This window comes from Nipponia nippon, unplaced genomic scaffold (genome assembly GCF_047370975.1).
Source record: "Nipponia nippon isolate SJK-2023a ecotype South Korea unplaced genomic scaffold, ASM4737097v1 scaffold_1, whole genome shotgun sequence".
NCBI lineage: Eukaryota > Metazoa > Chordata > Aves > Pelecaniformes > Threskiornithidae > Nipponia > Nipponia nippon.
In genome coordinates, this window is record NW_028262290.1 from 139,192,750 (window position 1) to 139,206,368 (window position 13,619).

The following is a 13,619-nucleotide window of genomic DNA, read 5'->3' on the forward strand; positions in this document are numbered from 1 at the left end:
GGGGGCGGGGCCGGCCGCGCCACGCGCCTTTAACCCTTGCCCGCCGCGCCGCGTGGCAGCTCGCTGACCGCCTCGCGTGAGTATGGCCGCCGCCGGTGGGTGGCGCGGGAGGGCGGTGGCTTCCCCGGCCGCTCTGCCCCCGCGCGGGGACCGGAGTCCGTCCGTCTGTCCCTCCTTCTCCCCTCCGCTTGTCCGCCGGGAGCGCGGCCACGTCGTCGGGCCAGGCCGCGAGTAGAGCCCGCGCCTCCCGTGTGGGGAGGCCGCCGCCGAGCGCGGCGGCGGTGGGTGAAGGCAGGTGCCCTGGGCCGGCACCGCCGCGTGAGGGCGGGGGCCCGGTCGCCTGCCGCGCCTGGTGGCTTGCTCGGGGCTTGGAGGTGTGTGGGTGAAAAAATGGCACAGGGCGGAAAGGGGAGCGCATGCGAGGGCAAGGGAGAGACCGGAGAGCGAAGAGGAGCGTCGCCGCCCCTTGGCCGCTTAAAGGCTTGTACGAGGTGAGGTATTTTGGCGGTGGTGCCTCCTTCTCTGCCTCTTCGGAGCCGTTTAGGAAAGAAATGCCCCGGGGCAGGGCTGTCCCTCCACCCTCTTACCGCGTTACCTCGCCCGTGTCTGGTCTTGCCTGAAAGCAGCCGTGTTGTGTGCTCAGGACGGGCTGCGGAGCTGCGCTGCTCTCCAGCCCCTCATTCCCTTCGCTTCAGCCGGTCTGGAGCCTCTGCACTTCCAAAATACCATTAGGCAGCTGCAAGGGACGTTGCTAGGTAACTGAACCGTCTGAATCATTCCTTATCTCCCTGTGGTAATGCTACCTACCTTTTTAACATCTGTGACGTTTCTCTCTTGATAGAGTTCCTTAGGAAAAAGCTATTAAATGTGAAGAGGGATTATAGAATTAAAAGGTGTTTTACATGACAATGTAATCGAAGGATAGCATTTGGCAAACAGCGGGTAGTTAATGGAGCTTTGCAGTTGAGGTTTTATGGTTTGGGGTTTGTTTGGTGTTTTTTTCAAAGGACTGGGGTGTGGGTATATGCAAAGAACTGGTCCATGCTGAGGGCCACTAGTGTCTCTGTAAATGGAGGTCATTGCACACACTGCTTTTGATGTCTCACCATATCTCCTCCCTCCCCGTCGTTCTCAGTCCTTCCTCCAGCCTGTCTAGGGGTTCAATCCAAACCATAGCTTTGCCTCTTTATGGCTGTAGAGCTGTGTGTTCACTTTGTGCCTCCCCTCTCTCCAAAACAATTCCCCCCTCGGGTGTGTGCCCTTTCCTCCTCTCTTCTTAGTTATTTTTCTCTGGATGATTGGTCATTCAGGAGATGCTGACTTTTGCACTAGTTTAAGAAGCTCCCATGTCCCACGTGGCTCCAGGTCATAGTTTCTCATTCCTGCCCCATCCCACAGTTTGCTGCCCCCTTAAAATAAAAATTACAAGCAACTTGGCAAACGGTATCTCCTTGAGCTAGTTTCATTGCAGAAGAAAGGGCAGAAGTGAGGTGAACACACTTGTTGTAGGGGGGGAAGGTTTGAGTGTTTGGAATTAAGAAATTCAAGTATAAACAATAACACAGACGATGGAAATTGCAAAGGCTGTTGAAAAAATAAGAGGTTTCTGTCTTCTCATTTCCTGTCCCACTCCCCCAATTTTGATAGGAGTTCTGTCCACCCATGTCCAGGGCATGCCTTAAAATTCTGAGATAGATTAAGTGAAGTTTTCAAAATGACTTATGTTACAGATAATGCAGCATGATTCATTTGAATGTAAGACTTCATTTTGCTTGGCAAACTCTAAAGCCTGGTCTTGCATCATGGGAGTTCTACTGTCAAGGACTGTGGCCCATGTATATTACATATGTGTATATGTATGCATGAAGTGCTACACCTTTTCATGCTGACGGGTTCATTGAGCTGTTTCACTCTTTGTTAGGATAGTTTGAAGGGAAAATTTCAAAGAGAGAAGGTGGAAGGTACTGTAATTTAACAAAAGTCAATCACGGCTTGCCTATTTATATTGGTGTACCCAGTGTTTGCTGTAACAGATGTGACTGGTTTGGCCACGTTGTAATGGCTGTTTAACATTTTGTGGAGATGTTTATATACCATGCATACAAGCAGGTTTTTTTTTCACTCAGGGATAGATGAGCAATCTCTGGCAGTTTAGAGTAAGGGCTGCCCTGCTTGTGCAATGGTAGCAAACACACTTCCACACCTTCTGTTGTGCAGCACTGCTTTGCATAACAAAGTGCCTCTGGGTGGCTGTGTAGAGGGAAAAGGCATTCTCTTGCTCAGGGTCAGGAAGGGGGAGCAGGCCTGGTGCTCTCTCTTGCTTGCAGGGTGTGCAGATCTGCTTGACCACAGTCCCTTTCTATATAAATGTGCTACTTCTATGGGAGACGCTCCTCTGCTACTGAGAAAGCCCAGCAGTGGTGGGAGCACAATGGTATCATGGTAATATGGCAGTGAGATTCACATCACTTACATTCTGGCATGTGCAGCTGGGAACAAATGAGAGGGAAATTAAATTTTTAGTAATTTAATTTAAAAGGAAATAAATCAGTTTGGTCTTCATGTCAGTACAGACAAAAGAATGAGATTTTTCCCTACCCAGGAGGGCTAGCCATATTCAACATAAAGACTGTTTCCTGCATGCTTCCAAAAGGTGCAGGGCAAAAGCAGGGTAACAGGCCCTTAATCCCTTTACTCATCACTAGGTAGGTCTTCACGAGCTACCTGGCTGGGCATCTTCACCCCTGAGCCCTCTGGAGAGCACTCCAGAGCATGTGCCTACTGTAAAAGCCCACTCACAGATCAGCTACTGCTCTCAACTCTCTTCATTTCCATGCACAGGAGTCTGAGAATACAGGTTTCTAAAGAAGAAAGCTGACACAAAGTTAAGGTGGAAGGTAAAATGCTACAGCTGTTGTGAGGCTCTGCGATTTGGCAAGTGATCAACTACACACATAACATTTAAATATTTAGTTGGATATCTAATAAATATCTGTGGTAAAACTGTGATTTCTTTCTGTAAGCAGCTTCCTACATGCTAATGGCTGACAAGAACCAGCTTTACCATATCAAATTCTACATACTTCCATTCATAACTATTTTGTTTTCTTAACATTTTGTTCAATTGTAAATTGTCTTGACTGTTTATGCCATTACTCTTATGGATCATCAGCAAGACCATGAAGATATATATTAATGAGTAATTTCCATATATTTTGACTGAAAGCTACTTTTCTGTTCTCTGTTCGTTCCTATTTGGTCAAACAGACAACCAGATTAAATGTAATGCTTTGCTTAATATTTTTTATAAAAAATCCCACTAACTTGACCGTTCAGATTCAGTGAGACCATTCTTCTCTAAAGAACCTATTACCCATTCTGTGTCAACTTGTGAACCCACAAATTGTAGTTGCAGGCACACTGGACCAGATCAAGTATGAGTAATATCCATGCCTACCTTAATTCCTAGAGCAGAACAAAGGTCTTTAGGGGAAAGCAAATGGAGTTTCACTTTACCATACTTTCACCCACCTGACCTGGGACAGGACACGCTAATTTGGTGCTGTGGTGTCCTGGAACAGTCAGAACCACATATAGAGCTGTGAAACTAATTTACCTTATTTACAGTAATCTGTTTGATTACTGTGTGAGATGAAGCAGATTAGAATATAATAAAGTAGTAAGAGGGTTCTCTGTGCTGAAGTGTATCGCTTCATCTTCCTTTTACCCGTAAGAACACCAGTTGGCTGAAAGTCTGACATCCTGTTATGAAATGGAACTTTACTCACTATATTTCTTGTACAAACAATAGTGGAATTGCTATGTAATAATACAAATTAGTGATCTGTGAAGTTAGAAGTACTGTCTGTATTTAAACAATGTACAGTCTCTACACTGCTATTGGTGTTAATAAGATCAGGTTGCAACAAATAATCGACTTAAACCAAGCCATTGTGAACTTACAGATTAGTATTCAGTGTGTGCCAAAAACCTGAGTGATACATTTTGAGTGGTAGAATAAGAAATCCAGTGATTACTGGATCTTGCTAAAAATGTAATATTTTAAAGAACACTTCAGAACAATTTGAAGTAAAGGGGTTTTGTTCATTACTGAAATTAAAGACTATTAAATGTTTTTGTATTTTGATTGGAAATATCAGACAAAATTTAATAAGCTATCATTCTGGAAATTCTGCAAGAAAAGCACTCCCCACAATGTTTCTATCCTGCTTATGGACCTGCCCCAAAGCCTACTTCAGATTGCTCTGGACTACATCCATATTTCTATGGATAAAACAATGCCAGGGACTGTTCTTCGACATAATTGTTTTACGATTTTTCAGCTCAAAGTTTGTTGAGGGCTGTGTTGCAGCCCACCAGAATGAGATTTTCTTATGAAACTGAGAAAATGATGTGGATGATGGGATGTGGTGGGAAGGCATGCAGGAGCACTGGTGGGGTAGGAAGTCTGCTGGGATTGCCTTGGAGGGCTGCACTGTGGACAGACTGAAGCCTCAGTCTTGTCCATTCTTTAGAAATAGCTCTTGGCAAGTGTTACTCTAAACCTTGCCCAGAGATTTTCTCAAGGAATGCTACTTGGCATGGACATAAATCACACCGATGAGTGTGCTAATAATTAGTTAGCCTCCCATACTTGAATTTACTTTCTGGCCCTGATTTTTTTATAGAAATGGCCTCAGAAAACCTACTTTATGCACTTAAGAAAACTACATCTCTCTTTTTTTCTTGTTACTGATATATTTCTGTATAGATAAGTATGTTTCCGTTTATTTTACTTAGGCATGTGACTTAAAAGTTAGCCAGGACAAGTGCAAATATTTTCTTTGTCAAATTCTACAATAATAATAAAAGAATAAATTCTCTAATAGAAGAGATACATTTCAGAACAGCTTCAGGTGTAGCCAACACTTGCGGATACATTCCTTTTCTTGCCTATCTTGTACCTGTTCCTGGCAAAAGCAAAGAGGTTCAGGGGATTGTTGTCAGCTAAAATGAGATTGAAAGTAACGCTGCTATAAAGTATCATTCTTGTATGATTGTATTTCCATGACAGTTGATAGAAGATTTTAGTTCGCTCATGTTTCTTTACTTTCCTTTGAAAAAAAAAAAAGCTTAATAAAAATGTTGGAATTAATATTGGAAATTATCCTGTTAAATTAGTAGAAATACCCATATTATTATCTGGCATCTGTGATAAGAGATGAGGTATTGTTCCGTAAGAATTAGAATGCAGAACTAACTCTTCTACTTTGCAATCATTAATTGTTTAATTCTTTTAATCCTTTTGAATTGATACTGCATTTTGAGTTCCTTTAGAATCAGTTTTCTTCTCTTTCTAATCTGGAAGAATTCTCTTTCTTCTCTTTATATGTAAAGAGACAAAGCTATTTTTACAAAGTCTGTTGTTAAAGTTTCTAGCTAGGGAAGAATAAGGAGGAGAGACATTCCATTTTACTGTTTATATGGTAGCAGTAACAGCAACAGAAGTTTACCTCTGTACAGGAATTAATTCCTAGGAAAAAAACAGAGTAAGTAGCTATAATAAAGAAACAAGGTGATCACTTGAAGGGTTCAATACTGCTCGATTTAACAGAATTTGTAAGACACCAATACATACTGTGAAGTGAGCTCTATTTTAGCATGTACTTATGTGAGAAAATGGAAAAAGAATACTTTCACTCTTAATTTTATTTCCTTTTACAGAAAATAATTGGCTTAGTGTATGTGATAGTGCAGTTATTTATTTTCCACACTGCAAAGTGTTACATTTGCCCGTCTAGTTATTTCATTGCAGACCTTTGTTGTATTTTTTCTACATCTCTATTTCTGGTAACAACAATACTAGCAGGGTGAGGGTTTCTCATTTTGAGGTAATAGCTCGACCTAGTGATGGAAAAGAGCAGCTGCGGTCTTAGTTGTAGAATAGTTTCTCACTCTTTTGTAAACCAAAGACCACCTAGCTTTCTTTAAAAAAAAAAAAAAGATCCTCATGCAGTGTTCAATAATTGTTATTCTTCTTCTTCTATTGTTCTTAATTGTATTTAGGAGAGCATATATGTGCACTAAAGCGCATTTCACTGGACACTTTTGATGTCTTCCAGACACAAATCACAAAACTAAATACAGTGCTTTAAAAGACTAAAGCAGCACAACTGATGCACGTCAAAATAACTTTATTAGAATTATGTCCAGTTATTCCAGCTGAAAAATACATTCCAATGTATTTTAAGTCTCTGTTATATATGTTCAAGCATGGATTTAGCTGTTACCGCTTTATACCAGCTAACCATGTCTCTTACAGCAGAATTTAGCTGTATGCTAGATGAAAAGGGTCCTGTTTGTATTAAACAAAATATCTATTGAACTGGGCAAAATCTCACAATGGGCGAATTACAATGAAAAAGCGAACTGAAGATTGTAATTTGCAGTTAATCCTGCTATATTGACTACAACGGTTAGTTTAAATGCTAATTCAGCTGACACCTAATCTTTCTTACTGTATGAAAAAGAACTGGAATTTAAATTAGTTCTACCATTATGGCTCTAAAAACTCTAGAGAATTATTCCACTTTGTGTTATGGAATCAATATCAGCCAACTATTTCTCTTTTGTATTCTGCAAGTGGTTAAAAAAGCGTATGTAATAGTTCTTTGGGTTTGTGGTTTGTTTCCCACCCCCCCCCTCCCCAGGACGAGAGAATAAATTACACTGGATTCCTCCTCATTAGCCAAGACCACTATTCAGTTAGTCAGCAATGTTTCATTCCTCCGTGGTTCTTGGGCCTACTGACAATAGAGCCATTGGTATGCCATATGCCATGCCTGCAATGTGCACTGTATGGCCAACAGCTCTTTCAACCACCCTTTCTTGTCTGTGCTAAGAAACACGGGGGATAATGGAAGGGCTGGCATGTTAAAAAAAGGATGCAGCAGTAGAGCAAAATGCTTAGTCTTTTGTGAGGCGATAACAAATCACCTTGCTCTGTGTTCTCCCTCGCTGCTGCGCTAGACATGCCTTCCTAGTACTTTACTGAAGTTCTGAATGCCCGGGCTCTAGAAAAGATTTCCTTTTAACACTTCAGTGCTGTGACCTCTAACTCTGAGGTCAGAGCAAGTCTTATTTGTTTTGAAGCTTAACATAATTAAGCAGAAAGAAAAGAAAAAGGATTAAATAAGAGAGACTATAGCAGCAGGAACTCCCAGTGGGAGAGACAACTACTGTTTATACCATGAGACAGAGGATTTTGTCTGGAGGAGAGACAAGTAGTCTGCATGTCCAAAGGGAAGAGCAAAGAACAGAGAGGAAAAAAAGAAAAATAAATATATTCAAAATTATAGGAACAAACAGCTCTGTTAGGTCGATAAGTTCTTTAAAAGCTGCAAGCTCAAAGCTCGCTGGCATGAGGTGCAGTCCCGCTGGGTAAAGGGCAGACTAAGCGATACAAATGTGAGCCTACCTTGCTTCAAGCTACAGATCTCCAAACAGCTTTTGAATTTGACAGTTTCTCTTTTCACTTTTTCCCCCCACTCAGATACAGGGATTAAAGTATGGTTCTGCCCGAGATCTTGAGTGCAAGCACTCAAACTTTAAGAGCACATCGTGTTACTCTTCTCCTGGGGAAGGAAAGCCAAAATAGGAAAAGGCCTTTGCTCTCTGCATGTGCGTATCCCTGACATAGAACCATACGTTTCATGCTAGATGTGTTATCAGAACACCTGGCACTACAACTATTGCCTGCTAAATGTATGTGTATCCAACACGCCTTTATATTTGTAAAGATAGCCAGGGTATGAGATGCGTTATTTGTGTCGACCCATGCAACTGGGGAGAAGGAACTGATTTCCACTTTCCCCTGAGTCCTGCCCACCACTGATCTCTCCCAGTGTATAATGGGCTGCCAATGCCACCATGGTATGCGGATGTTTCTGTCTGCCTCCATTAGGAGAAACAACCTTCTGCTTTCAAGCTCAGTCCCTGCCCTAGAAAATATACTAGGCTGCTGCCAGAAAGAGCATTTGCCACTTGCTTTTCTGTTATTGCTACAATGCTGGATCATGGAGCAATGTCTGTCTACAGTCAGGCTTTCCTAGTGGAAAGGAAGCCGTGCACTAACTCCCTGCCCAAAGAACGGCATTAGATTGATTACTGCGCATTCAGGAACAGAAGACGTAAATGTGTATAGTACACAGATTTCAACACCAAATTTGTAGATGCTGATAAACACAAACAAATCAAAAGCAGCATATTCCATTCAGTTGGGCCTGTGAGAATGTGTGGCAAAGTTTTTTTGTGCAGCAAACACATAAAGGAAAAAATTCAAGCTGGAAAATACAGGATTCTTGGTGATCTATGCCCAGCTTACATCATGAACATTCAGTCACTGGGGGTCAAGAAAAGTATAGTTTGAGGCATCTGGAAACTTGAAGCCGCCTATTCCCATGACTCCATTACTACACAAGTTAGGATTGGAGAAGGGAAAAAAAAAAAAGTATTGCTATTGCAATTCAGGATGTGTTCAAGGCCAGATGGAAAGTAGTTGGCCCAAGCTAAAAGTGGATACTGGATGCAAAGGGATAAAACCATCTCCTTCCCACAGCCAAAATCTCCCATTTTTCAAAACCAGGAAGTGTTTCAGCATTATCCTTATTATCCCTCAAATTGTTGGTGATGAAGCATCTTTAGTGGTCCATGACTATGTAGCTGGTCTGGAGGGGTGCAGAATGCCTGTGTTTCGCTGCTACTCGCTAGCAATTGCCTGCAAAAGGCTGATGCAGGGCTGAGCTGAGGCACATCAATAGAATTTCTGATGTTCTACAGTCCTGCCCATCGTAACGACCTGGCCCATGAATTCACTCGTGGCAACATTCACCATCAACAAAGGGTGTTCAATTCCTGTCTGAGAAACTGCAGAGTACGTGCGTTTGATGCTGACAGAAAAAGGGAAGTCTTTATCTAATATTTGAATCTGGCCATTGTTTTCTACTTCGGATCTTGTTTTCTTGCACAGCGCCGGTGAGAGCAAAGGATGGGAACAGAGAGCTGGGAGAGCCATCATCACAAAACCAGCTGAAACGTGTTCTCTCATGCAAAAAGCCAGAAATCATGAGGGATACCATCAGGAGGCTACTCCCTGGAAAACCCCCAGGTACTATAGGTTGTTAACTTGTTAGTCATTGCTGTGAAAGCAAAAGACCTTCATTGTATGTCTCTCTTCATCACAGCCTCTGACTTCTCCACTCCCCCCTCAGTTCTACCTCCTCTCCAAACAGATTTAATGGATCTCACAGAACACACACACTTCCAGTCTTCCAGGCACCACATTTGATGGATGCAGCAAAGGTATTCATCTTTAGTGGGAAAAAATGAGGAGCACAGACTTCAGTTACGAGCAATGCTCAACCGAGTGTTGAGCTGACAGTGGCCACCTCAGTGTAACAGTCATGCAGCTGCAACAAGCAGTTCATTCTATGTTGTAGTCATTTACCTGTTCACTTTGACCTTTCATTTACTCATTTATCTGTTTAATCCACATACTTCTTAATTAATTAATCAGGAACTTTCTTACAGTGTTTTTCAGCCATTCTTAAATGGTTTTAGCCTGTGGCCAGATGGTTACTCTCAGGTACTAAACAGATGATACAAGAAGGTAGAAAGTCTCTTAGCTACTCATGGCACCCGATATTTATGTTCAAACCTGTTCTCTCTACCCAGCTAGCATCAGCTTAAATTCCTCTCAACAAAAATGGAGGGGAAAATCAGCTTTAAAGGAGTATAGTGGAGAAGAAAATGCTTTGGAGAAACTATTACACATAGTAATGTCTGCAGGAAGGAGAAAACCGAGAAGGAAGACGTGACTGAGAACAGAGCTGTGAGACTGGGGTGTAATTACATCTAGTGCTGTCTGCAGATAGGCTGAAAGAAAAGACTGGATACTGAAGAATGACACCTAATGTAAAGGGACTGTAACGGGCTACTTGGCAATAGTAGAGAAAAGGCTAGAAAAGGACAGGGACTTATCAATTACCTGCGCTATTGTAACTACCACAGAGTAACATTGCCAGTGTTTAAAAACAGATTGTGTGTAGTATTTCTGCCATTAGTCCCATGTATAACACCATCAACCCCATTGAAATAGGGGATTAAACATGTAAGACATAGTAAAATGCAGCAGTTATCCCCAGTTTTTAAAAGTGGTAGTAAAGGGGAGGAGAAATAGGTGGCTGTTACCCAGCGTGCGCTAAGGATGCAGACATTAGTGAGGACTTAGGAGGGTTCGCTCTTCCCTGGCTGTGCTTGCCTAGCCTTACCGGGCCACTTTTCTGCAAGTTGCTTCTCACCCTCCCTGCTTCAGTTTCTCCATGAAAAGATACTTATTTTACCAAATGGTTTGTGACTTACTATCGTAAAGCACGGTATGAGATTTAGTTATGAACCAGGAATTGCTCATAAAATGAAAATGTCCAGATAACAACTTAAGCCCACGCAGACTCATCCAAAAATCTTTTCTCTGTGCAGAGAAAAGAAGTAAAGATGTAAAGAAAAGCTGTTTACAAAAGTCTCTGACAAAACCAAACGAACAAACAAAAAAAAAAAAACCGAAACAACCTAGGTTAATACATTTGTCTTATATCTTGTAGTTTTTCCAAATGCAGAGTTTGTGACATTCAGATCGCTGGAAAAAACCCCAAGCTGTAAGGTGTTCCCCAGCACAACTACTACTCCTGTGAGCGGTGAGTCAGCGCGCCGTTGCACGCACTCTCGCTCTGCTCTTGCAGGCAGCGCACAGCTCTGGGCGGTACACGTGGCATCTGCCAAGGCCAGGCCTGCGTTCAGGTGAAGCTGTGCTGAACAGAAACCTTCTGCATCTATTCCTGATCAGCGCTGGAGTCTACTTCTCGTACATGGGACGCTTCAAGACATTTTTCTTTCTAAAGCCTAAAAATACCCTTTTAACAGCTTTCTAAAGGTCCTTTTAAAATTCTACACACAGACCGCGCATGTTGCTGATGGTCTGCATAACCTGAAGAACTGCATGTGCAGCACTGCAGTTTTACACTAAGTCCACTAAAGCTAGCTATGAAAGTGCACTGCATGCAAATGACTACTAACGCTCTCTTGAAGTATGTGTGGAGAATTAAGGTTTCTATTTAGCACCTCACATCCCAGTCTTCAGAGTTGAATTTCATTTACTTTCGTACTCTCAAAGGCAAAAAGGCAAAACTGTCCAATAATGAAGTTCAGGTAGGCATCAAAATCCCTTTTTACCCATCGCATCTATTATTCAAAACCGAGTTTTGCACAGCAAAATCCCAAGTCCTCAGTAAATGCTTCCAAAGGCGTAAGCTTTGCAAGCTCGCTCTCTCCCAAACCAAATAAAGCAGCTTTAAGGCAAGCACATGCAGATGTCTGAGCCCTTTTCACTGTACACGATGCAAGGTACAAGGCAGGGCAGATTTGCAGGGACAGGACTAATGATGGCTGCGAGCTGCCCTCACAAGCCTAGTGAGCCAGCAGTGCCTAGCGGCGCGTCCTTGTTTTCACGGCGCTCCGGGGCAGGCGGCAGAGCCGCGTTTCTTGGCCTGCGAGCTGGCCCTTGCCCTGCCGCGGGGCTCCCCGAGCCGGGGCCGCAGAGGAGGGCGGCGGAGCGGGCCCGGCCTCACCTGGCCTCGCCGGCCCGCGGTCCGAGCCCTGCGGGCCCTGCCCGGACTGGGCGGGCGGTGCATGATGAAACTTCGCGGCGCGTTTCAACAGCAGCAGGCGGCGGGGGAGGAGCCGGCACCGGCGGGAGCCGCCTTCTTCATCACCCGCCGCGGCGAGGACGGCGGCTCTCCCCACGCCGGGGGCCAGGACCGGGTAAGGGACCCGGCCGGGCGGCGGCTCCGGGGCTGCGCCGGGCAGGGCCGGCCGAGGGGCGCCGCCGGGATCGCGGGCCGAGCGCGGCCGCGCCGGGCGGCCTCCAGGGCGAGCCCGCCGCAGGACCCGGCCTTCCGCCGCTCCTCCCGGCGCCGTGCGGCCCCTCCGCGCCTTGCCCCGGCTTGTGAGCGAGGGGGCGGCGGGTCCGGCGTGCGCTGCAGCCGCCGGAGGAAGGGCGGCCGTGTGGAGGGGGGCCCGGGGGGTAGCGGGCGTGTGCGGAAGGAGCCTGCCCCGGCTGCCTGCGGTCGCCTGTTAGAAGAGCCCCGGAGACCGTGGTGCACACAGAATGCGCCCCAGCTGGAGGGAAAGCCCGGCTCCATGTGCTGGGGCTGCGCTCCCCAGCGCCATCCCTTGTCCGGGTGATAAAGGTGTGGAGGGAGCACTGTTGGTGCAGTGCCGTGCTCCCCTTGGCGTGCCTTTTGCAGCGCCAGTGTCCCTGGAGCTGGAGGCTTTGTGGCTCTCTGAACCCTAACCCTAACCCTAATTGTAATGGGCGCTTAGATTTTCGGCTGAGGTCTGCAGGTGCATGGGTGGCACGGATGACAAGGGTGCAGAGGGAGCCCTGTTGGTGCAGTGCCGTGCTCCCCTTGGCGTGCCTTTTGCAGCGCCAGTGTCCCTGGAGCTGGAGGCTTTGTGGTTCTCTGAACCCTAACTAATGGTAGAGGAGGGCTGAGACTAGGGACCTACAGGTCAAATGATGGTGCTGGGGGCCTCAGCCCCAAGCTCGCACTAGGGTTAGGGTTCAGAGAACCACAAAGCCTCCAGCTCCAGGGACACTGGCGCTGCAAAAGGCACGCCAAGGGGAGCACGGCACTGCACCAACAGGGCTCCCTCTGCACCCTTCTCATCCGTGCCACCCATGCACCTGGGGAAGTCCCGTGTAAACCTACCCTCTTTCAGTTTAAAACCGTTGCCCCTTCTCCTGTCATTACAGGCCTTGGTAAAAGCCTCTCTCCGTCTTTCTTATAAGCCCCCTTTTTATACTGAAAGGCTGCAAACTGAAAGGACTGTTAACATTTCTGCTGAGATGATGTTATTTCAACATATCATATCTGATGCCTAGTAACGATTTGTTCTATTTGTGCTCTATAAAAAAAATCATACAGCCTTGGTGCACCTAAAGGTAAACTTAAGCCTAATTTCTTGCTGGCCAAAGGTTGCTTATCATATTCTGGGCAAACCGGATTTTACCTCGTGTTAGTAAAGTCTGCTGTTCTCTTGATCAGTCCTCTTGACGGTTAAGCGATTAGTAGTCTACATTTGTTATCTGTGTTTTCTAGGTGTCAGCTCTTGCTTATAATGTTCATGTCTTTATTGAACAGGTTCTCCACTTTCAGGTAGATCAACAGCCTCACCATGTGCGGTATCTGGGCCCTGTTTGGGAGTGATGAATGCCTTTCTGTCCAGTGTCTAAGTGCCATGAAGATAGCACACAGAGGTCCTGATGCATTTCGTTTTGAGAACGTCAATGGATTCACCAACTGTTGTTTTGGTTTCCACCGCCTTGCGGTTGTTGATCAGTTATATGGCATGCAGCCTATCCGGGTGAAGAAATTCCCGTATCTGTGGCTGTGTTACAATGGAGAAATCTACAATTTCAAACAGGTAAGTGTTGTATGGATCATACGGCATATTCTTTTTTTTTTTTTTTGTAATTTCAAAACTGGTGGATATTTGGAAAGTGT

General features: G+C 44.9%; 1 protein-coding gene across 8 annotated transcripts in view; it reads left to right on the forward strand.

Annotated features, from left to right (window-relative positions):
* Window positions 1-41: 41 nt before the first annotated feature.
* Window positions 42-13,619, forward strand: part of ASNS (asparagine synthetase (glutamine-hydrolyzing)) — a 32,077-nt gene continuing 18,499 nt past the window's right edge. Inside the window, exons 1-3 of one of the 8 annotated variants that reach the window (XM_087757119.1) lie at window positions 42-76; window positions 9,029-9,166; window positions 13,257-13,539. In XM_087757119.1, the coding sequence (XP_087613245.1) occupies window positions 13,291-13,539 (249 nt within the window). In that variant the 5' untranslated portion in view covers window positions 42-76; window positions 9,029-9,166; window positions 13,257-13,290. Of the gene's footprint in view, window positions 77-161; window positions 492-9,028; window positions 9,167-11,678; window positions 11,875-12,277; window positions 12,303-13,256; window positions 13,540-13,619 lie in introns of those variants that run through there. The other 7 variants (XM_087757042.1, XM_087757191.1, XM_087757511.1 and 4 more) reach the window with 7 other exon arrangements.